General features: G+C 41.2%; 3 protein-coding genes across 5 annotated transcripts in view; 2 read left to right on the top strand and 1 right to left on the bottom strand.

The window, feature by feature from the left end:
* Positions 1–285: 285 nt before the first annotated feature.
* Positions 286–1,087, top strand: LOC123469433 (ubiquitin-60S ribosomal protein L40). Its single transcript, XM_045168407.1, has 3 exons — positions 286–404; positions 578–775; positions 842–1,087. The coding sequence occupies exons 2-3, from the start codon at positions 586–588 to the stop codon at positions 1,036–1,038; spliced, it is 387 nt and encodes a 128-aa protein (XP_045024342.1). The 5' UTR covers positions 286–404; positions 578–585; the 3' UTR covers positions 1,039–1,087.
* On the bottom strand, positions 1,024–3,552 carry LOC116928387 (interleukin-1 receptor-associated kinase 4). The gene is given in 12 exon segments (XM_032935487.2): positions 1,024–1,164; positions 1,219–1,371; positions 1,659–1,721; positions 1,794–1,843; positions 1,925–2,030; positions 2,096–2,190; positions 2,252–2,312; positions 2,375–2,548; positions 2,621–2,679; positions 2,682–2,759; positions 2,816–3,261; positions 3,327–3,552. Coding segments are annotated over 12 exon segments (1,494 nt in total). The 5' UTR covers positions 3,485–3,552; the 3' UTR covers positions 1,024–1,113.
* Positions 3,553–8,958: 5,406 nt separating this feature from the next.
* The window catches only part of LOC116928358 (protein turtle), a 40,232-nt gene continuing 24,645 nt past the window's right edge, over positions 8,959–24,545 (top strand). For all 3 annotated transcript variants that reach the window (XM_032935451.2, XM_032935442.2, XM_032935434.2), the window contains exon 1: positions 8,959–9,782. The gene's annotated coding sequence lies outside the window, so the exon portion shown is untranslated. The remainder of the gene's footprint in view (positions 9,783–24,545) is intronic.

The raw sequence follows: 24,545 nt of genomic DNA, 5'->3' as shown, positions 1-24,545 counted from the left end.
TTTTGAAAATATTTTGATTCCAGCTCGCCACACCAAGTGGGACCTGCAGCTGGCTGCACCTTTATTGGAAATTCTGTTTTTAAATTTCGATGATCATTCAGGTTTTGCTCATAGATGGCATCATCGGCGGCTAGGTTCCAATTTTCTTTTCTTGCCTTTCTGCCAAGTCTTCCATATACTGAAAAAATTTATTTAGTTTAGTCGTTAACACAACACTGAAAGAATACTTAAAGAATTTAAACCTAAAAACAATTCATATAATATGAATTTTTTTATATCTTTTTAAAATTGTGATATCTTAGTGACATCACGGCAGCACTGATCAGTTTCCGTTTGGGCCGGCAGCCATCTTTCTCTCGAAACCCGTACAAGTCATCGTTTTCTCACGTCTGCAGCGTGTCAGGGTAAGAGCATGTGTATTTTTCTCTCTCAATTCCTGTAGTAAATTAAGTGTTCAGACTTGCTTATTTGAGATATCATTGCTGGTTTAAGCCATTCGTGATTGAGTTTAAGAGATTTTATTTACAAGTTGGTTTCATTGGAAATAAGTCGTTCCTCATTGGCATTAATTTTCTAGGCAACAAAATGCAGATTTTCGTTAAGACATTGACGGGTAAGACCATCACCCTTGAGGTTGAGCCTTCTGATACCATCGAAAATGTTAAGGCGAAAATCCAAGACAAGGAAGGTATTCCTCCCGACCAGCAACGTTTGATTTTTGCTGGTAAACAGCTGGAAGACGGACGCACTTTATCTGATTACAACATTCAGAAAGGTAAGGCAGTTATTGCTTTTGTTTTGTCTGTCAAGAGTAACCTTATTTTTTTGTGTGCGTTTTAAGAGTCTACGCTTCACTTGGTATTGCGTCTACGCGGTGGTGTTATTGAGCCTTCACTCCGTATCTTGGCACAGAAATACAACTGTGACAAAATGATTTGTCGCAAGTGCTACGCTCGTCTTCATCCCAGGGCAACCAACTGCCGCAAGTCGAAGTGTGGTCATACTAACAATTTGCGCCCCAAAAAGAAGCTGAAATAAGTGTATTCTCGGGCATCTTGCTTGGAAATGAAATACAAAATTTTCAATGGTATTTTATTGACAGAATTTTCATTTTCAAAGGGAAATAAGTGCAGTCTGATCAATTTGCAGAAGTTCGGAATATACCTAAAACAAAATGTGAGGGTATACATCTACAGACAACAGTTTATTGTTACTTACTTGCGTCATGAATGGCCTTCGTTTCTTTTCTTGAATGCAAGATAACGCTATAGAGTGCAAAGTTGAAGCCATGTTCTCTGGCAATGGAACTATTTTAGGGTCTAATAAATGAATAAAGTTGATGTCATCCAGAGCCGAATCAACATGTGAAATCTACAGAGAAAACTTCATTATTTTAAAAACACTTGAAGTTAGAAATTTTAACTTATACTTAAAAAGAAATACTATCTTATTTCACCCAGTCACGATGGACAAATAACTCACGATAGCAAAGTCCTATATTAAATTACAACAAAATAGTAGTGTAATTGACTCCCTATTAGTTTGCATTCTCTATGGATGAAAAATGTCATAAGGTTCCTACTCAACGAAAAAAATAGAATACGCATTGACGGAAAACTAATGTGAAGAGCTTTTTTCTTCGCCAAGTATTCACTTACCAAGTCATTGCCATCTCGTTCTTCATCATAAGGTGGAAGACCAGTCAGTAATTCCAAGATGATCTACAGATTGGATATAGACATTAACAACGAACGTTTTTTGTTTTTGTTTTTCTTTTAGATTAACAATCTTACCACTCCGAAGCTGAAGGTATCAAGTTTCACTGAAATATCACCCCGGAAAGCTTTGGCAAAGAAACAGAAGCACAATAAAGGCACTGAAAATTTAAATTTATGAACTACACCTAAAAATGAATTAAAAACACCTTCTGGAGCCATATACGCTGAAGTTCCTAGAACGTTCGACGTGAATGCTATACTTTTGGAACCTCGCCCAGTAGCGCCGATTCGGATAAGTCCAAAATCTCCTAGCTGAAAATGAAAAAAAAAGCTCTTGGAAAGCTTTTTCACTAAAAATTCTTATTCAAATTTCGTACTTTTGCTTTCATGTCATGATCAAGGAGAATGTTGGCACTTTTAACGTCTCGATGAACAAGCGGTTGAGTTCTTCCCGTGTGCAAATAAATTAGCGCTGAAATATCTGTCACATTAGTCATTGAATTTCAAAGAGCATTGCTACAAACAAATAAAACCTTTTGCAACACCATGTGCGACGTCAAGTCTTTGATTCCACTGCAATGGAGAAGTTCCTCCCTACAACGTGCGTTGAAATTAGAACTTTTGGTTCAATTGTATTGCATTTTCATGGCGAATACCTCGCAAGCTAATCGTGCTTCTAATGAACCATTGGGAATAAAAGGATAAACAAGACAGCAGTCTGGTCCATCTGCAGAGTAGGCAAGTAGGGCCAGTAAGTTTTCATGTGCAAACTGCGACATTGTTTCAACTTCAGTACGGAAAAGACGGTTTATGTCAATATCTACATCTGCCTTAAGTTGGTCAAAACAAGAAGTTAAAACCATTTTCATGTACTACTTTTTAGTCCATAAAGCTTGGTGTACCTTCTGATTGTGGAGTCTTTTTACAGCTACTTTACTTTGAATAGGCAATTTCATTTTTGATAGATCTGAATACCTTTACTGTCTAAATGGTGATTTTCTTGTAGCATACCAAGAAACACTGTGCCAAATGCACCAGCACCTAAGAGATAGAACATTAACATTTTCAACTTCATGTGAAAGCTTAAAAAGCATTACCTAGCTTTCGACCATTGGAAACTGGATTCTGATCAAAGTTGTTAGTCAAGTATTCTAGATCAGTATAGGATAAGTGTGGCAATGAAGTGTCAAAATCTTCAAACAGGGTCTGTCGAGAAATCTCTTTCTGTTGAAAATATCTTAGTCGTTCATTTGTAGCCTCCAATACTGTTTGATCAGTTAAATCATATGTGTTGGTTTGAGCGAAATTTATGTCTGCAATGTTGGCGGGTACAATTGCTGATGGACCATTGGCAGGCCTTTCCAGCGGACCATCGTCAAGAAGATCCTCAGATAGGTAATCTGCAGCTTGATATAATTCTAACTTGACCAGTAGCTGAATAAGCTCTTGAATAGTTGGCCTTTTTTTGCCACTGGTTCCCCATTCATCAATAAGAATCTCAAAAGCAGGCTTAATTTGTCGCTTAGCTTCATTCTCAACCAACCTAGCACAAATCTGGAATCATTTTTATCTCTGTGTTTTTCAAGAACTATGGTAGTGTTTATTTACCTGACATCTTCCGACGAATATTTCTTTGTTTCTCCGTTTTCAGCGGATTTAGGGATAGCTCCCATTAAGATTTTCCAACTGTTGTTAACATCTAACATAGAAGAAAGTCGTGATCTCGCCTGGATCGGCATTTTGCGAATTTCCAATTCTGGATTCATATTCTCTTTTTTTTTTCGTTCATGCAGGTTTGTTTAATTACAGCGCTTGGGATTTGCCAATATTTACAAAAATATTTTCGACTGCTACTACTAGGTGACGCTGACAACACTTAGGCCCCCATCCTTCCATGTCGTTCTTTGCCGAGTTTGGACATGACGACAAGAACGTCATAACTCATAACAATATATAAGCGTGAAGGATTTTCATCCCAATCCTACAGTTTCACATCGATGTTTAAATGAGAGGCAATTTTAAAAATAATTTTTCCATCCATTACCAGTGTTGGTTACCACTATGATACACTGTAGCTTGTGGCAAGTTGAGCACCGCGCTTAGAACCCCCCTGCAAATTCAATGAAATATTCGATTTGCGAATGGGTATCTGGAAATTGGGTTTAAGATGGAAGGTAAAAGAGGCCATTTAAAAACGAAACCGAAATCCATTTGAAAAGAAAGACTGGTAAGAAAAGTAAAAGCTTGAAAAAAGAAAGAAACACCTTTTTTGTTGCTGTGGATTCATTGAGGCTAATAATGGTTTTACCGGTTTTACATTAATTGTCTACCTGTGATGTGTTGATCACAGCACTATATGTAACTGAAAAATATAATTCTGAAGAACTATAAACTTAGCCCTGTTGGGGGCGGACCATCCCGGGACGTAGGAAGCAAATAAACTTTTCAGGCAAAAGGCGGAAAAGTCAAATTGCTCAATTAAAAGGCGTCTAGGACCAATTGGCAATATCGAATATGAGCAGTCTTGCAAGGCTCCTTCTAATAGAAGCTTTTAAGCTGTATAGGCTTTAAGAAAATCTTTGGGAAACTTATTGTATAGTTCCAACTTGTCTTTAGTCTCCTTTCGAACCAATCAAACAAAATGGCAATAATTAAACGATAAGATATTAAACTCTGGAAAAGAAATTGAACCTGAGACTAAAGTTTCTCAGAGCGGAGCATTCTTCCAGAAACCAACGGTTAATGCGGATTTTACAGCAACTAATGTTAAATTAAATTATCACTTCAAGATTACAAATGTCGCTGGCACTTGAAAAATTTGAATCATTCTAATAGTTTGTACTTACGCTGCATACTTTTTTAAAGCCGATATGGTAGACCTAACGACTAACGCTTTAGAAAAAAATGAACAGGTAACGAATGGTTCGTGACATTAGCACAGAAAACTAGTTTTCGCTAAGTTTCACAAGAGATTACTGTGCTGCTTTGATATTGCCCAATGATAAAACGTATCATTCCATCGGATATTTATTTCTGACTGACACGTTTCTTGGTCCGCGTGCTGGTCGCAAACGGTTGCAAGATGGGAGAAATTCATTTTGAAACCTTGTTGAGGAATCGCATATTTCCATGCATATTGAACTGCATAATTAGTGCAGTACGTAACGACTGTCTGTGATGCGGATGAAAAATCGAAACTCTGAACGCGAAGTGTTGGCAGAATTTGGTCGGCATTCACGAATGAAAGCTATTTGGGTCCCGATTTTCTATCCGGAGTTTTGTTGGCCTCTTCTTCGACAATAAGACTGCAGAGGTATATACTATTTTAGGAAAATGCAATAGACAATTAGAAATACGAATTCTACTCAGAAATCGTTGCATATAGGCTACATATGAAATTATGACGCGTAAATTTTAGAAGGCGACCAATCTACCGTAAAATGTATTCAGTTTTGGAGAGTATAACGCACTGGTGATCGCGCCATCTATATAAACTACCTTGGAAACAGTTTTATTAGTGGTGTAGATCCAACTAATCTCATAAGCATAGAGCAGTGCATTCTGATGACGGGGTTGCGTGGGATCCGACTTTGGCGAATCAATACTCGTATCTAGGAGGAGAGACACGGACGTAAGGAATGTAACTTACCATTAGTGTCAGACAGATCTACTACTCGACGACTTCAAAAGAGACGTTCATCTAGCAAAGAGTAGGTTTCGCAAGATGAATCACGCAATTACTTGCAATACACTGGACACTGTACATAGAGCTGCCAAGTCAACAGCTTGGTTAACAATGGCAAGCATTTCATCATTTGGTCATTTCTAAGTTGATATCGAACACCAAAGATGATTACTTGTTTGGTTTCTTTTGTGTTTTGGTGTTTTTGTTTCTGTTTGTTTGTTTTTTTTTTGTTTTTTAGTATTTATTTTTAGTTTTTAAAACTCGAGTTTTTTGTTTTGTTGAACCACAGGTACAGCAGTGTTCCAATGTGCCTCAATGAGCTAGATAGCGCGAGAAGAAAGCCGTGAAAAGGAGAGCAAGTCGATAAAGAGACTTGTCGCACCATTTCAGGGGTTTTGTGCATAGCTAATGGGGACGGCCTGCAGCAGTTTTACACCCTTGCCAAGAGTATGGCGAGCTTGCTCCATGCTTTATCGGACTAACGCTACTGGTTTTGCGTTGCTGTATTGATCTGCCAGCCAAAAAAGAGGAGGGACATGGCAAAAGGCTGGGACGTGGGAGGAGGCGACGGCAGTCGAAACCGACAGAAAGTTGCAACGGTGGCGTCGTAGAGCGGTGGGATGCGGCGCGACGCCAACGTCACTCACAACCAATTCGTATCAAATATGGAACGGATCTCGGAAGATGAAACGAAGAGCCAAAGAGCTGGAGGAAAGGAGTGGGAGAAAGCTTGGGGCGGCCTACGAAAAACAAAATATTTCTCCAGTATTACTGTAAAAAAGTAAAATAAAAAACAAAAACAAATAAACAAATAAAAATAAATAAATAAAGAAATAAAAAAAGGCCAGATTGAGAAAGAGAATAAGTCGTAGAAAAAGGGGCTACAATACAAAGAGTAGGGAAAAAGAAAAGCCATGTTCTTGATAAATTTCCCGGGAGAACGCCTTGAATCGTGTTTTAGATTTCAATATCACGGCTGATGATTTTCTCGTGGCTGCTGAGACCGTCTTCTTCCTTTTCTCTTCGTTCGCCTACTCATTCCCCCCATCTCGCGTTTTCGCTTTTCGTTCCTCTCTATCCCAGTTTGGTGTTCCTTTTCCGTTTCATTACACGTAATTATTATTATTATTATTATTATTATTATTATTTCTTTTTTTGTTTCGCTTGACGGCGGTGTGTTTGTCTCTTTCGTGATGTGAGCGATGCAGCCAAAAATAAATAAAATAGAGCAATCCGAAATGCTGGAGGCGTACGAATGTGTGATTATGACGAGTGATTTGAAGCCTCTGTCACCTAGTCTACCTTCTACTCACATGGTTGAGAGGCGTGGCTTCATGAATTGAAGACGAAATAGCAATCATTAATACAATGGCACTTTGCAAAATTAATTTCTCAAACAGCAGCATTAAGACAGCGGATGTGTTGTCAAAGGAACTGACGTTGAAATGGCCACGAGTGAGCAAGCAAAACAGATCAAAGGATTTGTGCACTCATCTCGTCCTTTTGGCTTGTTTACAGAAAGCAACGTTTTCTACGTTTTGAACGAGTGGATTCATGACACGAGTAATCAATAAAGAGTGATTGCAAACTATTTCACGTGCATTCGAATCCATCCATCCATCAACATTGTGTTGTCGATGGACAGCATAACCACGATGCTCTCTCTCTATCACTTCGGATCTATTACATGGGCTGCGCGCGGTGTCAAAATTTTGGTCTTGTTCTCATTGCGTTCGTCTGGTGTCGAATAGACGATAAGAGTCGGGACAGCGACCAGAGGCACGCTAATCGATTAGTAACTGTGCAGCGCCAGTGTTTTCACTGACGCTAAGCTGAGTACAGAATCAATGCGGCAGTTATGACATTTTTCCATACAAGCGCACTTATTTAGTTCTCTTCTCCATTTTCCTTATTCATTATTGAGTGACGACTTTGATGACATATCGTCTCGCGTTGGCATCATCAACAACAACAAAATTAAAATATGCGACAGTCATGTACTATTACGCTGCTGTTCAAGTTGGCTGACAAATTCGGACTTGATCCAAAGCAAAAAAATGTACATAGTATATACAGTATATATATTGAATAAATCAATGATTATTGCACACCAACAACTCGGCTAAAGCACAGCATGTGTTGACAAAAGTGACACCGGTTTAGCCACTCTGCGCCAAAACCTCGGTTGTAATTTGTCGCCAGCCGGACCGCCCAGTCATTTGTCGTGCTACTTTATCGCCGGGAATAAGGCACACAACTGGTGTTTGCGTTGCACACCTGGGACCATATGGATATGATTGATTGTCACAATTGATTTTTTATTTCGCCATTGAATAAAATCAGGAAGCCACAAGTGGATTTTTTGTTATGGTCATATAACCAGGTGGCAGGTGGCCACATTTGCCTATATTGAAATTATTGTTATTAAAAAATGTAAAAAAATGAGCCATAGTGGATGAAGAATGACTTCCTTTGTTGGTTGGCAACCCGTAATGACTCTTTTCGTGAAGCGTCAGTCATTCCCGGTAGCGAGTGTCCAGTCAACATCGAGTGCCGGCCGGATGGTGAGCTGAAATGAATTCCAACGGCGGTATTGATCAACCAGCAACCTCTCTCTCATCTCTTCTTCTTGTCTAGTTTCTCTTCCTTTTTTGTTTTTTGTTTTTTGTTTTGTTTTTGTTTTTGTTTTTGTTTTCCTTGTTTTCTCCTCTTGCTCGTCTTATTCCTCTCCTCGCCCCTTATTTTTTGCGTGTGTTATGCCTCTTGGTTTTGATGGGCATCCCAGTGTGCAACCGGGATGCCAATACGAGTGAAGGTACGCAATCGAATCTACGTCAAAACCAACAGGGAAAAAAAAAAAAAAATTCTGAAGAAAGTTGGTAATATTTTATGCTGTCTAATAAAAAACAATCTTTAAGAAAAGAAGAAAAAAAGGATAACTGTTGGAAAGAGTCGAACAATTACGAATGAACCTAAAAACAAGGCCAACGGAAAAACGGAACGAAATGGTTTCGGTTCGCCAATCCGCGGATTCAAACGCCTGCCAACGACGGTTGACTCACGAACTGGGGAGATCATTCAAACATTTCAAATTATGGCAACAACTGCCATTTGCTGCAGTTCAAAAAAAAAAATTAAAAAAAAAAAAGACCATATCCAACCAAAATAGAAGAGACAACCTAAAGCCACAGGAATTGTGGGTTAGGTAGGGCACGACGACGCAATACGTTGTCGTTTAAGTATGGTCGTACAGGTAAAGCAGGTCTTTGTGCGACTAGTATATACTTGCGCACGATACGACGTATCGTAGGCAACTATTGCAATCGAGAAGAGCGAATCTTTTTGGTATTAAATGAAAGGGGGGGGGGTGAAAAGAATAGGCAGATTGGAGAAAGAGGCCGTATATACTCTAATACTATTTAGAGGTACAAACCGAAAAAGAGAGAAAGAGAGAAAGGAAGAAACGGAGAGAGAAAGAGAGAGAGAGAAGAAACGCTTGTGTGTGCGTGTGTGTGTGTCATGGGGACTGACAGTGGGGACTGGGCTTGCCCGAGCTTTAGACCGTCAGTCCCCTAACAGCCGCCATATCGGACGGTTGCAGTCTCTATTTCCTCATCGTATTCACCTATGCGATCGATCTCTGAACGCCTGCTGTTGTTCTTGTTCCACGCTGGCCAACACCCTCCCTCACTCCCTTAACGGACGTTGGCTCTTACGCTCACTTACACCTACCTCGGCTACACCCAAACAGAGGAAAGAAATAGCCGTGCATTTCGTTGCTGGTTTGACATTTTCTCCACCGACGAACGACCGTACTTCGATCGGATGAAAATCGTACTGAAATACGGGGCGAACATCACTGATGAGTGCGTAGAGAAACTGTGACGCGTTGACACAAGTTTGTCGAGCGACTGGGACTTTGTGGCTGGATGTGCTATGCTGTCGTGTTGTGTACGGTGACAACGGTGCGAAAAAGAAATTGTTGGACGACCAGTAGAAACCGCCCTGTTTGACGGTAAGGATTGATCGCCGTTTCTTCTTCATCCCTCCCAGCTCAACACTACACACGCAACATTGACAAGCAAGACGCCGGTTGACAGTCCTCGACGGCACTCTGGGTATCTGTGTGAGTGTGTGTCTCTGTGTGTGAGTGTGTATGTGTGTGATTGTGCGTCTGTGTGTGTGTGTGTTTCTGTAGCGTGTGTTGGCTTTGGCAAGCCGTGATTAGTTCCTGATCATCGCGCCCCCCCCCCTCCCCTCCCCCACTCAAGATCTCGATTTACCAAAATCACGTTGCTGCCGACCAACACCTTGCCCCGTCTGACATCAAACCTTAAAGGGATTACTACTCGACCCGGTCAAAGAACACTTTGACAAAGGTAAGACTTAAAAAAGAGATGAAATTGCTAAACATCGTCTAGTAGTGTTTGCTTCACCGATAACTAGTAACAATCAGCAGAGAACTCTCACGATGGCAAGCCAAATTGGCAGTTTCCTGCCCAATTCTGTGATTCGCTTTTGTTGGGTTTTTTTTTAGTTTTTTTTTTGTCTTTTCTTTTAAGTTTTTCCGCATGTTGTTGAATGAAAGCAAAAGAAAAGAAAAGAAAAAGGGAGAACCAGACGCTCTCTTTAACCTAGACGGAATCAACCGGTCTGTTTACTTCTTTTCCTCCCTCTTATGTCTGACAAATCCGATTGGTATCGTCTGGTAGCGATCCATCCGCTCAATCCTTTTTTCAATAAAATACTCGTATCAGGGTCTTCCATATATATATATATTTTTTCATCGCTTCCCTCTTAGTACCTGTTTGTTATTGGATCTCTGCATCGAGAACCGCCACTAGATTTGATTGACGTTCGATTCCGGTACAGCGACTGTCAATTAACTGGTAATTATTCTCGTAACGCGTGTAACTCTTAATTGTGATTGGTTGACTGCAACACAAGCAAAATTTCAGTACCCAGGTAGTCAATTGCCTAGTCAGAAACCAGATTTTTTTTTTTTTTTTAAGTTCCAGACATGTAATGCATTTCTTGATTCCGACACGGATTTTTTATATTTTTTTTTTATTTCTCATCGTCGTTTGCGTAGAGGGGAACGAACAAGAGAAAGAAAGAGGTGGGAAGTGGAAAGCCTCTTGGTAAGAAAGAGGCCCCAAAAGAGTCGTGAGGCGTCTACATTTGGCGGTTAGCCTTAGGGCGGGACGAAGACCTGTGTCTCAGGTTGAAAACGAAACAGGAGATACACACTGAGAAAAAAAGGGGGGAAAAAGGAAGACGATGAAACAGGAAAAAAAAAAGTTGGAAGAACAGAGAAAACAAAGAATCAAAATAAAATAAAAAAAAAATAAAAAATAAAATGCGGAGGAATAGTGTTACTGCTTGGCACCATGGCACGTACCGTTTGCAAAGGTAAAAAAAAATATTTCAGTTTTCGAACCACAAGCTGCTGAGTGCTGACATTTAGGGCGCTATGCGACAGTCGATTCCGGCGTTTGAATTTAGCGGCCGACGCTTGTACGAAAGAAAAAAAACCATTCCCTTGCAACGTACGGTATATTTTATGTCTTTTTCGTCCTCGCTTCGGTCGTAATCGTTGTCGAAGGTAGGTATGCACAGTACAATAAAAATCGTGGCCCAGAAAACAAGCGAAAAAGAAAAGAAAAGAAAAAAGGAAACTAGAAAAAGAAACAAACTAAGAAACAACGATGAAGGAAGTGGAGGTCGATATTGTTGCGTGAGTATGCGCGTCGGCAAAACGCGCAGGAGGTGGGTACAGAGGTGAACGAAACCATCTGAATAAAGTAGGTGACTAAAAAGAAATTGAAAAGAAAAATGAAAGAGAGGACGGAACGACAAGGGCGGTTTGTGCTGGCCCGGAAAATAGGGAAATGTTGAAGGCCAGCTCGGTAGAGCCGTTGGTTTGTCGTCTGCCGTACACGCAACTCATCTACTACGCAAACGTCCATCTATGTATGTGTAGTAGGATGTAGAGGGAGAAGAGAACGGAACCCGAGTGGCAGAGTTCTACTGCAATAGACCCTCAAAAAAAAGAAGAAAAAGAAAAAGGGAGAGGTGGAAGGTAACACGGAGAGAAAGGAAAGGAGAGAGGAAAAGGGAAAGAGAGAGAGAGAGAGAGAGAGAGAAAGAGAGAGAAGAGGGGAAGGGGACACCCGAGGTAAGACAGCCATTCAAAACTGGTGGAAGAAGCGCAGGCATTCTTCTCTTAGGAGGGTCTCTACGTTTCTACTATTCTTGGTGCTTTTCATCTCTTGCGCCAAGCCACCTCCCATTTTGCTGGTGAATTCTCCTCGCTTCTTTTTTTGTTTTTTTGTTTTCTATATTATTATTCATTTTTTTTGTTCTTCTTGTCTGTGTGTGTGTGTGTGTGGGGAAAAAAAGAATAAAAAAAGATGAAAAGAGATTTGGGAAGGAAGAATAAACCTACGCCAAGCTGCTTTAATAATTCATCAGTCATTTCGTTTTTGTTTTTGGTTTTTTTGGTTTGCCTCGGCCGCTAGTTGTGTTTCTACTGCGATAGAAATCAACCGCGCGACCTGGCCATCGCCGCCGTCGTCCTCTGCGCTTACGGACTAGATGGAATGCGAACCACTATCGCATTCCCTTCTTCATTGCATCTTTGTTTCATTTGTACGTAAGATTTTATTTCCTTCTTCTTCTTGAGAGAGGCGAAGAAGGACGATGCAGTTGCAAGATTTTTTTTTTGACATCCTGTAATCGAAGATGGATATAAGATGAAGCGTTGGACGTCGGAGAAGAAGGAAAACCAAACTGATGATGACGAGAAAGGAATCTATGTTAATATTGGTCTACCGTATAACAGTATCCACTTCTACGCTTGTGGCGCATCCTTAGATACCAGCCATTCTTTAGACGCACAACATGGTGTTTACCTTTATTCTAATTGAAGCTCGCCTTTTCCCTTGGCTTTTGTCCTCAGCTAATCCTCATATTTGCTAGAATACTTTTAATAATAAAAGAACAAAAGCAAAATAAAGGTCATGCTGGACAAATTTGGATTTTTGTTTTTGTTTTTCTTTAAGCTTCGAAAAGGAAGGGCTCGATATTCAGATTTATGGGACGGTCAGTCATTGACCAAACAATTTCTAAACGAAGAGGCTTTTTATTTTCGTTTTGTTTGACTTTGTCTTGGCAACACCGTGTGTGTGCTTACTTCTCCTATGCGATCAGCTGTTAAAAAAAACAAACTTGAATACGTATCCCCCCCTTTTTTTTTCCCCACCGTCATATGGACGCTAAAGCGGCGGATGCTGAAACAGCTCTCTCTCGAAGACTTTCTTGCTTCTCCCAACTTATCGGACACAGTGCGAACATATCGTTCTCGTCTCCGCCCACTTGTCTTCTTCTTCGTCGACTCGTTTTTGTGTGTGCAGAGCTATTCGACCAGACCATCCATTTTAACGGCGCCCTTTTGTGGGAGGGTCAGTGAAATAAATAATAAAAAGAAACGAAGAGATAGAAAGGAAGAAAAAAAAAATCTAATAAAGAGAGAGAGAGAGAGAGAGAGGATAGAAAGTGTCGGGTCACCCTACCTCGGCCTACACCTGATCGGCTACACCGTTGTATACTAAACTCATAGGTGAAATCAGGAGAAAAAAGAAAAATGAAAAAAAAAGAAAGGGGGCGGGGACGCTTCCACCTAGACATCATAGTTCAAGTTTCACAATTCTGATGCTTTCTATCGAGTCAGGTCGACACAGTCTAGCCGCGATGAAAAGCCAACAGTTGAACAAGATTTCCCACCGATACGGGAAACGAATCTTCAAAAAAGAAAAAAAAAAAACAAGACCATCAAACCTTTTGAAACGTAACGGGGTTATACACGTTACCTAGGGAGGGGAAAAATTCACCTTCGCTTTAAAGTTCAAAAATGTGACGGTGAAAAATAGAGTGAGAGGAACTGGCCAGAGTAATAGAAAAACAGTTAATAAGAAAAGCGTTGCCAGGATATCCGATACCAATAAAGTCAACAGGACTATATTCTCAACAGAAAAAAAAACAAAAAAACATAGAACCGTGAGGAATGCGGCATTCTGTCACGCATGCGTGTAAAGCCGGAGAATGAATTATTCTGTTTGTTGGTTTAACGGTACATGTTCTCTACCAATAACATTAGCACTAGCCATCACTCAACGGGCGGTCCGCCAGCTCTGCTATTTTACCTGAGGGAAGATTTCCATATCGAATGAGCCCGATGATGAGTTGATCGGACAAGGCAAAGTCATTTTTTATTTCTCGCAGTGCAACGGAACATAGCGACGACGTCATCGTGAAGACTTCTCCTTAGTCTACTGCACATATAGCGTCCAAATAACTGGCCAACCTTTTCTATTTTCTTTGTTCGTCTGTTGGATTTCGTTTTTACTTTATTCTCGGGTAGCTTGCTGTGTCGACAAAATGAAACCGAATCGCTCACCAGATGACGAATGCGCATGTCAGAAATGCCGTAAAAAGAGAGAAGAAACAAACAAACATGCAGTGATCATCCTTGAACTTCCTGTTCGGTTACGATAGCTAGACATTATTCGTATGAGCAGGCACGGACGATTATCCGCTGCGGTTCGTTTCAGAATGAGCGTGGTTGTCAATTAATTACTGCCTTTGGCCTGGAGGGGCAATAAGAAAATCGAAGCTTGCCAGCTGTTGTGCTCTAACTTATTTTGTGAAGCAATTGGCCAGGTGAAGGACCATATCAAATCATTAAAGTGTGTCACATTATCAAGCGCTGGCCGCTGCTGCGTTCGAATATCTGTCATGCTGGTCGTCTATAAAGATCAAGGGAGGGCGAGAAAACGGGCTACAAAAGAGGAAATTTTATCACCCTAGAATTGTAGGGAAATCCAGGCCATAATGTAATTGTTTTCCCAAATTGTGTGAGCGGTGACATCGGTAGATGTCGTAGGTTCAGGTGAACGCCAAACGGGAACCCCACATCATAGGGGGGTTCGGACGCACGAATCCACAGCTAACCACCCATTTTCGACAAACAAAATCAGGTTGATTGAATTATTGATTCGCTGGAGAAAAAAAAAAACAAAAAAAAAGGTAAAATCCAGGGAGAAAATAATCAAGAAAAAGAACAAAAGCAATGCTTTTTATGGCGTAGAAACAATGACCGACCAAGCGAACAAATGCAGTGTCCGCCCTACCAATCCGTCAGTTCTAAATGAGCCTCGGTTCCGGCTAACAGCTACTCTGTATCTGTCCTTCTTTTCCCTATATAGCTACGTATATAGTTTTTTGTTTTTGTTTCTCACAGTTTTTGTTTGTTTTCTGCTTTTCTATTTGTTGTTTTTCTGTCGACTTTTCTGGCGTACCGTGCTGTACGCATCGTGTGCAAAGGGGGCAGCAGGTACCTTTTCGCTTTGTTGATAATCTATACGTATACATGTACTATATGCAGCACATAAACGTAGCCATCTCTCAGCTGCCGGCCTTTTGATTTTATTTATTTATTTTTATTTTTCTGCCCGCCATATACATTGTACATGCATTGGAATCGTCTTTTGGCGTGACCAGCGGCTATAACACCAACGTATAAACCGAGGAACCGCGACCCATCGGCCACCCAAAACCTCCTTGGCCGATTCCCTCCTCACGTCATTTCCATTCCACAAGGAGGACGTGAGCCAAGCTAGGCAGCCGTATAACACTATAGTCGTGTACATAATATTATGAAAGAGCGCCTGTATGTACACACACACACACACACACACACACACACACACACACACCATAGCACGAGAGGTCGTTGCAACCCATTTTCGTATTCCTCTTTCTTCCCCTTCATTCCATTCCTTTCACGCCATCACGTCCCGCACAGCGTGGCCCTTCTCTACATAATCTTTCTTCTTCTTCTTCTTCTTTTTCTTCTTCTTCTCCTTCTTCGTCTTCTTTTTTCTTTCTTCTTTGGCCTGGCATCTGCTGCAGACGGCCGGGAAAATTGTTCAGCACGCCTATTACTGAAGGCGCAGGTATACATACACGCAGAACCGTAGACGTCGTTTGCATGAAGAGCGGGAAATGTGTGCCCTCTCTACATATGTACAGCAGGTGAGCTGCGAAACGTGAAGAGAAAGAGAGACGCAGAGAGAGAGGGAAGGAGAGAAAAATGAAGTTGAAAACGCCTTGAGGTAGACTCCGTTTTTTCTGTGAATACCTAACGGTCATCATTTCACTCTCAGCTCAAGAGTCTTCAGTTACAACCTTTCGGGTTTTTTTGTTTGTTTGTTTTTCTTTTTCCGTTTCCGTAGTAAAGATCATAATCAGATACGTGGAAAGATACAGCGAGACGATAGGAGTACGTCAAGCATTCTTTAGATTTAGATTTTTGCTATTGATCCACTTTCATTTGGAGAGAGTGACTCTTTCCTCCGAGTTTTGTCATCGAGCAGGTGCTTTGTTTTACGCCATTCGCCTTCAAACATCTTGTGCACACGATTGACATAGTCGGGCACTAAACACGATTCGAATAATAGCAAGCGAATTATTCCTATTGATCGAATGGTGTGCATCAGTTTCAAATTTGTATACCACCCGAAAAGAATTACATATTTATATCATTTTTATTTTAATCCAAAAATAAAAGCCTTGCAACGGTTTGATGTTGGAGTGAACGCTGCAATGGCTGGCTGGAATGTTGACTGAAGGTCAATGAAGCGCATTGGCCTCGGAAGATTCAAAACCACGTAGCCACAACGGTCGCAACCCACCAATAACCCACCACCAGTTAACTATCAACCGTCAGGTGTTGGGGCTTTGCTTTTTGTTTACTTTTCCCTATCGATTCCATGTCTATCGATTGCACGCCACAAACCACACCTACTAGCGCCCAAAATCGCCCAGATGTCGACCGCGATGAACATTGTGTGCCAACTATTTAGAGGTAGTGCATACTTTGAGATCAACTTTGACGACGATCTATAGCGTCAAGCGAAACTAGGCGAGATTTACCGACGCTGCCCCGCTGTCTCGGATGCAACCGGGGGAGGTAAATGAAAGGAGAACAACAGCAGGTGAACTATACTATAATTATGGAGAGCAGCAAGAAAGAACGTTTAAATGCCAAACGTCAATCTAGTCTCCGAAGCCAATCTTGAAAAACTAAGGAAAAAGGAAAATGCTAACAAAATAAAGGAGGTGGTATTGTTTCATCTGAAACAACGAATTCAATATATGTTCGTTATGCGGCTCTGTTTTGCAGTCGCTAGAGCGCAGCCACTGGAATTGATGGTTTGACAATCGTCCGTTGTTGTTTCTGCATTGCCGACAACTTTGTTTTTCTGGTATTTATTCGATCAAAGTTGCTCATTTGAATTATTTTTTATCTTTTGTGTACTATTTGTACAAGTAGTAAAATCACTTAAGCGTCGCTTTTCTCAACTTTCTTACATCCTCCCTGATGTCTTTCTGCTTGTCCGCCCCATTTATTTATTTTTTTCCTTCTTCTTTTACCTTTGCTTGCAGCCGATGCCGTGTGGCATGAGGATGACTTACTTTGGCTCTTGAGGAGTAACCGGCTAAGGATTTCGTAACGATTTCTTGGCATGTTTTAACCAATTGACATGCAACTCGAATGCATTTGTCTGGTGCAGACGTGTTCACATCCATCTTTTTATGTCCCTCCTATTATTCCAAACGCAATATTGATTCTTTTCTTTAGCCATTTTTAGAAAAAAAACAAACAGAACAAAACAAAAATAAAAAACTTTTAGTTGCTTGTTTGCACTTGCTTGTTTTTGGCCTTTTCTTTTATGGTTATCATCTCCCCAATTGAATCCGAATTTTTTGTTGTTGATGGCTTCCGTGTCAAACGAGAACCCTGTGGCTTACCGCATTTCGACGCCAGAACTGCCCGACCTTGTCAGTGGACTGTACCAAACAGGAAAAGAACGAATGGTCAGCACTGGAACGTCAGTCAAGGAAAACACGGGTTTGCGTTGATACTCTCCTCCGCCTACCGCCACTATACGTCAAACTGCCATGCGATTTGCGCAGTAAAGAAGGAAATGTTTTTCCAGCGAAACAAAAACAAACGAGAAAAACCAAAATAAAACAAAGACTAAAGTACTTCTCCAGGGAACGAGCTGTAACTTGACGTCGAACGGTCTCTCTTTTCGGTTATTTCCCTTTTTCTTTTTTTTTATATATATATCCCCCCATTTCATTCGATTTAGTTTCCTTTTCTTGGTAGTATATACGCATTCTCTTTTGACAACGTTTGCAGTGGGCCGCTGTGAGACTCTGAGAACGACAGCAACTCGGAAAAACAGGCAATATATTTCGCTCTTTTTTTCTTCTTTCAATCGTTCTTCTTCTTCTTCTTCTTCTTCTTCTTCTTCTTCTTCTTCTTGTTCTTCTTCTTCTTCTGCAACTGCAACTGTTCCAGCACGGGCTGGAACAGTGTGGCAGCAAAGTCGCGATAGAGGAGTTTTTCTTCTCCGGGCTGCCAGCCGAACAGAAGAGAAAAGCCTACCGCAGCCAGTAGTAGTAAGAGCAGTCGCAGTAAAATATATAGCTTGATCAATATGCTTGGCTATACTGTACGTTGACGTGAGTTGAGACTGCCGCTGCGTTGTCCCAAATTGAGTTGGCTTGTGCAGTTCTAGCTACCGTTCGACTTGCTACTTACTCTCTTTCTCTCCGTCGCGCTCTCTCCCTTACACTGCGTCTGTTTGTCTTGTTTTGTTTGGTTTCGACATGCGACGTGACGGATCTGGGCGGCTGCGAGTGTCGTCATGCTCCCGTTCTGCCCATCCCCACTGTTCCAATCGTTCACCGCGTCCATGATCAGTCGACCAATGGATGTTGACTGCTATATTTATCCAAACTGAAATCATTGTGTGTTTAGTCTTCTTAGATAAAGGCCTGGCCAGGGCGTATCATCCGCACCAGCACAATCACTTCATTAATACATGAAAGTGAGTCAGCCGTGCAGTCAGCCTCGGCCGTGCAGTCAGCCTCAGACTCTACGTCGTCGTTGGCAATAGAGAAGGCTAGTTCACCCGTTGCTGTTCTTTGATGCTACTTGTATACTTTCGTGTTGGCTGTGAACACACCAAACCCTGCCCGTTTCGCATTGCAGATTTGCGCCAAGAGGCTAGTAGAGTTGGTCGCCGGTATTTAAGCGATAAGTCGACTAAGGCAGACGAGCAACCCTCGACTTAGTAAGCAGCAAGACGTTGGACTGAGTGCTGTCATGAGTTAGTTGCTTTTGCGTACGTGCGCCTCTTCTTGCCCAGCCAATGAATAGACAATGATCTTCCTTAATGACGAACGGCCGGTGAGGAGGCCCTCATTGAACCAATGACCCAGTGTACTTCATCCGCCGCCCGTTTAGCGACGAATCTAAGCCAGCTGCGCACAGGAACACATCACGTTACTCATCTAATCCTTTTTATTTATTTTTTTTTATTTTATTTTTTTTCATGCGGCAATTCTTTTTTGGACAAAGTGTTCCACGTCTAAGTATGAAAGATCATAAGTCCATCAAACTCTTCACTGTAGACTATTATCCAGAGATCATTATGGCACAGCTGAAGTGATAAAGAGGGAAGGCTGGCACGAGTACAATGTCCGTCTCACTCTCTTGAGCGCGTCGCTTTACGCAAGACAACATTGGAATGAGATTTTTTTTTTTTTTTTTTCGTATTAGTTTGTGCCATCCTTTACTTTTTACCCTCGTCAAAAATATTTTTGGGATCATAGCTGATCCTGTTATTGCCTCAAGAAAATTGACTTGACTTTTTTTTTCCCCCACTGGCAGAATGCAATTTTCTGACTGAAGGGCATGTCATATTGAAATACAAGAAAGCAAGCGATCCAAAATGAAATGCAATCAAAGCTCAAGTATCAGCAGCGTGGTTGGAGTACGTACTTCAACTAGCGGGGAAAATATCCAATTACAACCAACTGCACGGCTCCGATTCTTGACCAGAAACGCCAAGTTCCCTCTGTTCTTTCGAGTTCTTTGGGGTCGACCTGCATGATTGATGAGTTGGGTCGATGAATAGCGCTAGCATAACAGTTAGCGAGGACGACAGGAGAAGCAAAAGCTAGAATGGCGGCAGATAACTAATTGGAGAGTTGGCCCTGTTTTTCGTCATTCTCATAATATTAACCTAGTAGACAAACTGCGTCATTTCAAAACCCATTTTTTTTTTCTTGCACCGACGTGTAGAGTTTACAATACAAATTGCTACTAGAAAGAGTTGAACACATAATCACAGTCAAGTAGATCCACCAAGGTGAGCCTTTGGAAGCCTCTCAGCTAAAGAGGAATTTTGTGTAACACTATGGAGATCAGAGATGCCTCAGTTCGGGTTTCACAGCTGATCTCTATGGCGTTCATTTTTACAGCTCTCGACGTTCGTCTAACCGCATCCGGAATGAGGGATTCCTTTTCAAACGCTGTCATTCCTTTCCTGACAACACCTAAACTAAAAATGGCGGTCTGAGCCTGAATCCCCTTTTGTTAAAAAAAAAAGGCCGCTTAGGAACTACTAGATGACCATCTTTTTTTATCTCGTTTTGATTTTTGATTTATTTATTTTTTTAAGGCGACCGAACATTGATATCCAGTAAGCGGATGATGGTTGGCTGCTTTTTCTAATTTTTTTTATCGAATCCAAGTGTTAAGATATCCGCAATGGAATGCTTTTGAATTTATCAAAAGTTTTGATACTTTGATCGCACTTTTTGCTATCCGTGTATACATACAACGTGTTATTTACGTTTGCTTTGTGACTTTTTTACTTTTTTTAATTCATAATATCACAGAGAGATAGAAAAAGGAGGGGGGAAATCTTTAGTTTATTGCTGCCCTCTGCTCCTTCTCTCTGATGCGAGGTACTTGGACGTCCTCCTAGCGTCCCTGTATAAAATATACATATATATATATGACGATGCTTATCCATCACGGCTTAGTTTTTCCAAAATGTATATATTAGAAATATGAAGGGAAAAAAAAAAGGGAATTATTTTATTTATTATTATTTGTTTATTTTTTATATGTGGAAAGGAGTATGGGGAGCTGAGGTAATGGAGAGCTTTGGCTGGCTTTGCTTCCGGCCTCTCCTTTTCTCCCTTATGCGGTTGTCCATTTCCTTCCATCTCTGTCGCTTTCTCCTTTTTGAGTGTTCACCAGATAAACATGAATACATGTCCTTTTGTGATACTTGACGTGGTACAGGAACTATACCAAAAAAAGGGAACTATGATGAGGAGAATAAAATTCAAAAAAAGAAAAAAAAGGAAAAGAAAAGGAAAAAAAAAACAAAAAAAAAAAACGTGTGACACCAGGAGGAAGCCACACGATCATTATGCATTCGTAAGGCTTCAAACTACTTGACGTCCCTTACGGTGTGGAACAAACGGTGAGAAGAGCCAAGCATTGACCACAACTAACATGGCTCATGGTGTGTCTAGTTGTTAGTTATACAAACATAGCGGTGTATGGCGCATTAAAGTGCAAGGACCTCAGCAACGATCAGCCACGGCTGTTGATTCGAAAATACTGTTGTAGGTTTCCTGTTTCCGGTGTAGAAAGGTGATCAAGATGGAGTGGAGAGTATAGGTGCAATAGCGACGCTGATTCTTCTAGTGCTTCCTTCCGATGCTATAGGCAAGCTGAGTTACTCGGCAGAACATTGATAGCCTTTCGGAATAAGCTGGCCAGTTTTGCTCTGCCCGAAATGTCGGTGGCCGATGCCAAAAGAATAGAGCCAGTGCCAAAAGACGGAAGAGAGGGACAAGGACGAGCAGGCTAACGTAGCCCTATGACAACCGAACGCCACCACGCACGATCGATACAGATAGCATAGACTCTGTATATCAGTATATAATAGGTTGAGTGGGAGGAATCGGGCAAGTGTAAGATGGGATGGGGTGAGCGTCGGCGTGAAGTTCGCTGTCATTTTTTTCTTTCTTTTTTTCCATCTTTGTTTTTTGTTTTTTGTTTTATTTCCTTTCCCGCGTCCATCTTCCTAGCGGCGTGTGGCGCGGGTGGGCAATAACGACGTGCAGTCAATAGAAGCAATGGAACGTGTAACGCTGGCGACGGATCAAAAAGAAAATGGTGGTAATAATCCACACAAAAAAAGGAAAGCAAAAAACAAGGGAAAAGATGATGTGAAAGTAAAGGAAAGGTTCGCGCTAGAATCCTTTTGTTCTTTCACCTACCTTTTTGATTTTCACCGTTTTTCTCTTTAAAGAGTCTTGGTGTTTTGGTTCACTTCACCGCTTACTTGACATATCCCTAATAATATAGAATTGAGGTGCTTTAAAAAGCTCTCTAAGTACAACATTTAAGGTCTTCAGCGTATCACCATCAACTTAAAGCTACTCCCTTTCCCTTAAGAATAAAATAAAATACAAAACTGAACGAAGAAAATGTAAAAGAAAGTAATGAAAAAGACGAAGGAGAAAGCGAACGAAAAAGGAAAAAAAAGGAAAGGAAGAAAAAGTTTGGTCGGGAATCAGATAGGGAACCAATCGACTGTCAATGGTGGCGGCCGTGTAGGAACTATAGAGAAGATTCGGTAAAGGGAGTCCAGGGAAGGACGATAGAAGAAATGATGTATGAAGAAGTTGGACTAAGAAAAGAACAAGACGCACTGGGGTCTGGCCGCAACAAGAATCAAATCCAATAAGAACACGGGGCAGAAAAAAAAAAGTTTGAAAAGGGAACGAGAAGAAAATAGGGAGCGAGAAGAAAATCGACTTGGAAGGCAGTCGGACGACTATATTCCTCCTGTTTTTTTTTTGTGTGTGTGTTCTTTTCTTTCTTCCGATTCCAAGTCGTCCGTCTCGCAATCGTTCTGCTCTCTATATCGACCTTAGATGGACCTTCTATCTCTGAGTGCATCGCGCGCCAGCTCATCTTATTTCCAGCCCGTCGTCATCTTTCTCTGTCGGGTTTTCTTTTTTCTCTTTCTTTTTATTATTATTATTCGTGGCTTTCGTTCTCCTGTTGTTTACGTCTTCATCCCCCCAGTTCTTTGGTGCTCTGTGACGCGGTCACGAAATACGAATCTGCGGCAACTTTTTTTTCTTTTTTTTTCTAGGTTTTTTGGTCAAAGACTTGGATCAGCTGGACTATTAGAGCTGATAGTTTGATTCCTTCTTTTTTTCTCCCTTTTGCCTTCCCCCGTGGCTCTCTTCCTTTGCCGTTGCCTACTTCTTTTTTTTTTGCGGTTTAAACTGGGTCGGTTATTTAAAAAACCGGGAATGTCATCATCTAATTGCCGATAAATCCGCGTCGGCAACCCTTAGCAGACGGTGAACACAGACAAATTGGAGGAAGAATTTCGTTTGAATTTCGCTTTCTCAACTTTGGAATAAGCGAGAACAAGAAACACCAAACGTCCATGTTGGGGCCCGATGATTAAAGAAAGTGAGAAAGGGATAACGAGAAGAATTTGGGGGTGGTAGGGGGGGTTGTTGAGAAGAGAGGCTTTTAACATTTAGCCAAGATGCTGTTGGGCCACAAATTTTCGGAATCTTTTGTTTTTATGATGATTTGAAAATGTTTTGACTGGCCCGTTTGTCGGTTCGCCGTCGTCGTTGTCGGTGAGGGATGGCGGCCAAAGTTCTGGAATTTCCTCTGCTACCCCATCGATCCTTTATATAACTATCTAACATAATGATTGAGCGAGCCGAGCGCTACGGTATGAGAAAGATGCATTAGAATGCGACGCCACCACCACTGTCAGTCGATGCATAACATGTACTACAGCGTACAGCCAGCACGACCCTTATTCACCCTCGCTTTTTAAAGGAGAAGGAAAACTATTCTTTTTTAGGCAGACAAAGGCAATGGGGAAAGAAATAACGAAAGAGAAAAAAAAAAAATGGTACAAATTACGCCGGCTCTTCTTCTTCTGAAAGACTCACCATTTATGACCCTAGCACTAAATGTTATCCTGATTCTTTAAGCTTCGGTTAAGACGTGCAGCTCGTTAAGGGTCAAAGGGTCGCGTACAGATAAGAATATAACCATCGGTATACCTTTTGTTATTTTTCGTTGTTTTTTTGTGTTTTTTTTCTATGCCGCTCAGGCGGATAAAGGAGTGTCAATGAAAACCTCCCTCGACATTATCAAGTACCCCAGTTAAAAGTAGATAGTTAAATGGAGAAACGTGATAATGGCTGTCATGCTGATCCCATCGAGCTCAGTCAGGTTGCGCAACCTCGTACCGCCTCAACACTCTCTTTCTCTCTCAATCTTTTCTTTTAATTCTTTTGTTCCTTATAATAGTTCTACATTTCTTCGAATGACACGAACTTTAACGTCTCAAATCTACTGGTATGAAATAGACTTGAAAATTGTGTGTCAAACGCACGGCAAGGAAAATGAAGGCCGTCACCCACTGGTCTCAACTCCGTTTATGTAGCGACACACAACGATGATGATCTCTCTATTCCGTAGCGACTCCAGCCGTTTAACTTTCATCTTGGAAATGATTTCGGCAGTGGCGTTTGATTGCAGAAACACACGAGATTACGAATAGTGCGTTTCCCCGTTGCGATTTTAGTTGTAACTAGTAGTGAGAGCAGTTTAATAATTCACGTACATTTTTGTTTGTTCAGATAATATAATCAAATGCCGAAAGTCGATCAGTTCCGCCTGACGGTCGACAAGGAAAGCAGCGCATGTTTCGCGAAAGGTTTTGAACGCACAAATTGTTTGGCTGAGAACACACGTTCAAGACGCTTTGCAACTATAGTTGTAGCACAAGTAACACAAAATCGATCGTGTTATGTTCACTGATGTCGTTGTTTTGCATTGAAATAATTCGAATGCACAACAAATTCGTAAGCCAGTGGAAGCAAAAAGGAAAGTGTTTGAGCGGGGAAACGACGTGTGCGGTTCTTTGGAGACAATGAATTCAAGACGTGGTTTCTCGTTTTCAGTCATCCAATGTTTTGTCTCTCATCTTTGTTTTAGGATTCGATTCTTCCGAATAGATTTGGTTCTTTGACTTGATTTCCGCTATACATCCGCCGTTACGCTTTAATAGCTGAACGTCAATTTACAATCGGTTCGGAGATTGTTTGTTGGCCTGTCGATACTCATTACACGCTTGCGTGGATGGCTTCAA

Source organism: Daphnia magna, linkage group LG1, assembly GCF_020631705.1.
Source record: "Daphnia magna isolate NIES linkage group LG1, ASM2063170v1.1, whole genome shotgun sequence".
In the NCBI taxonomy this organism is placed as follows: Eukaryota; Metazoa; Arthropoda; class Branchiopoda; order Diplostraca; family Daphniidae; genus Daphnia; species Daphnia magna.
This window is presented reverse-complemented; position numbering and strand designations above follow the sequence as displayed.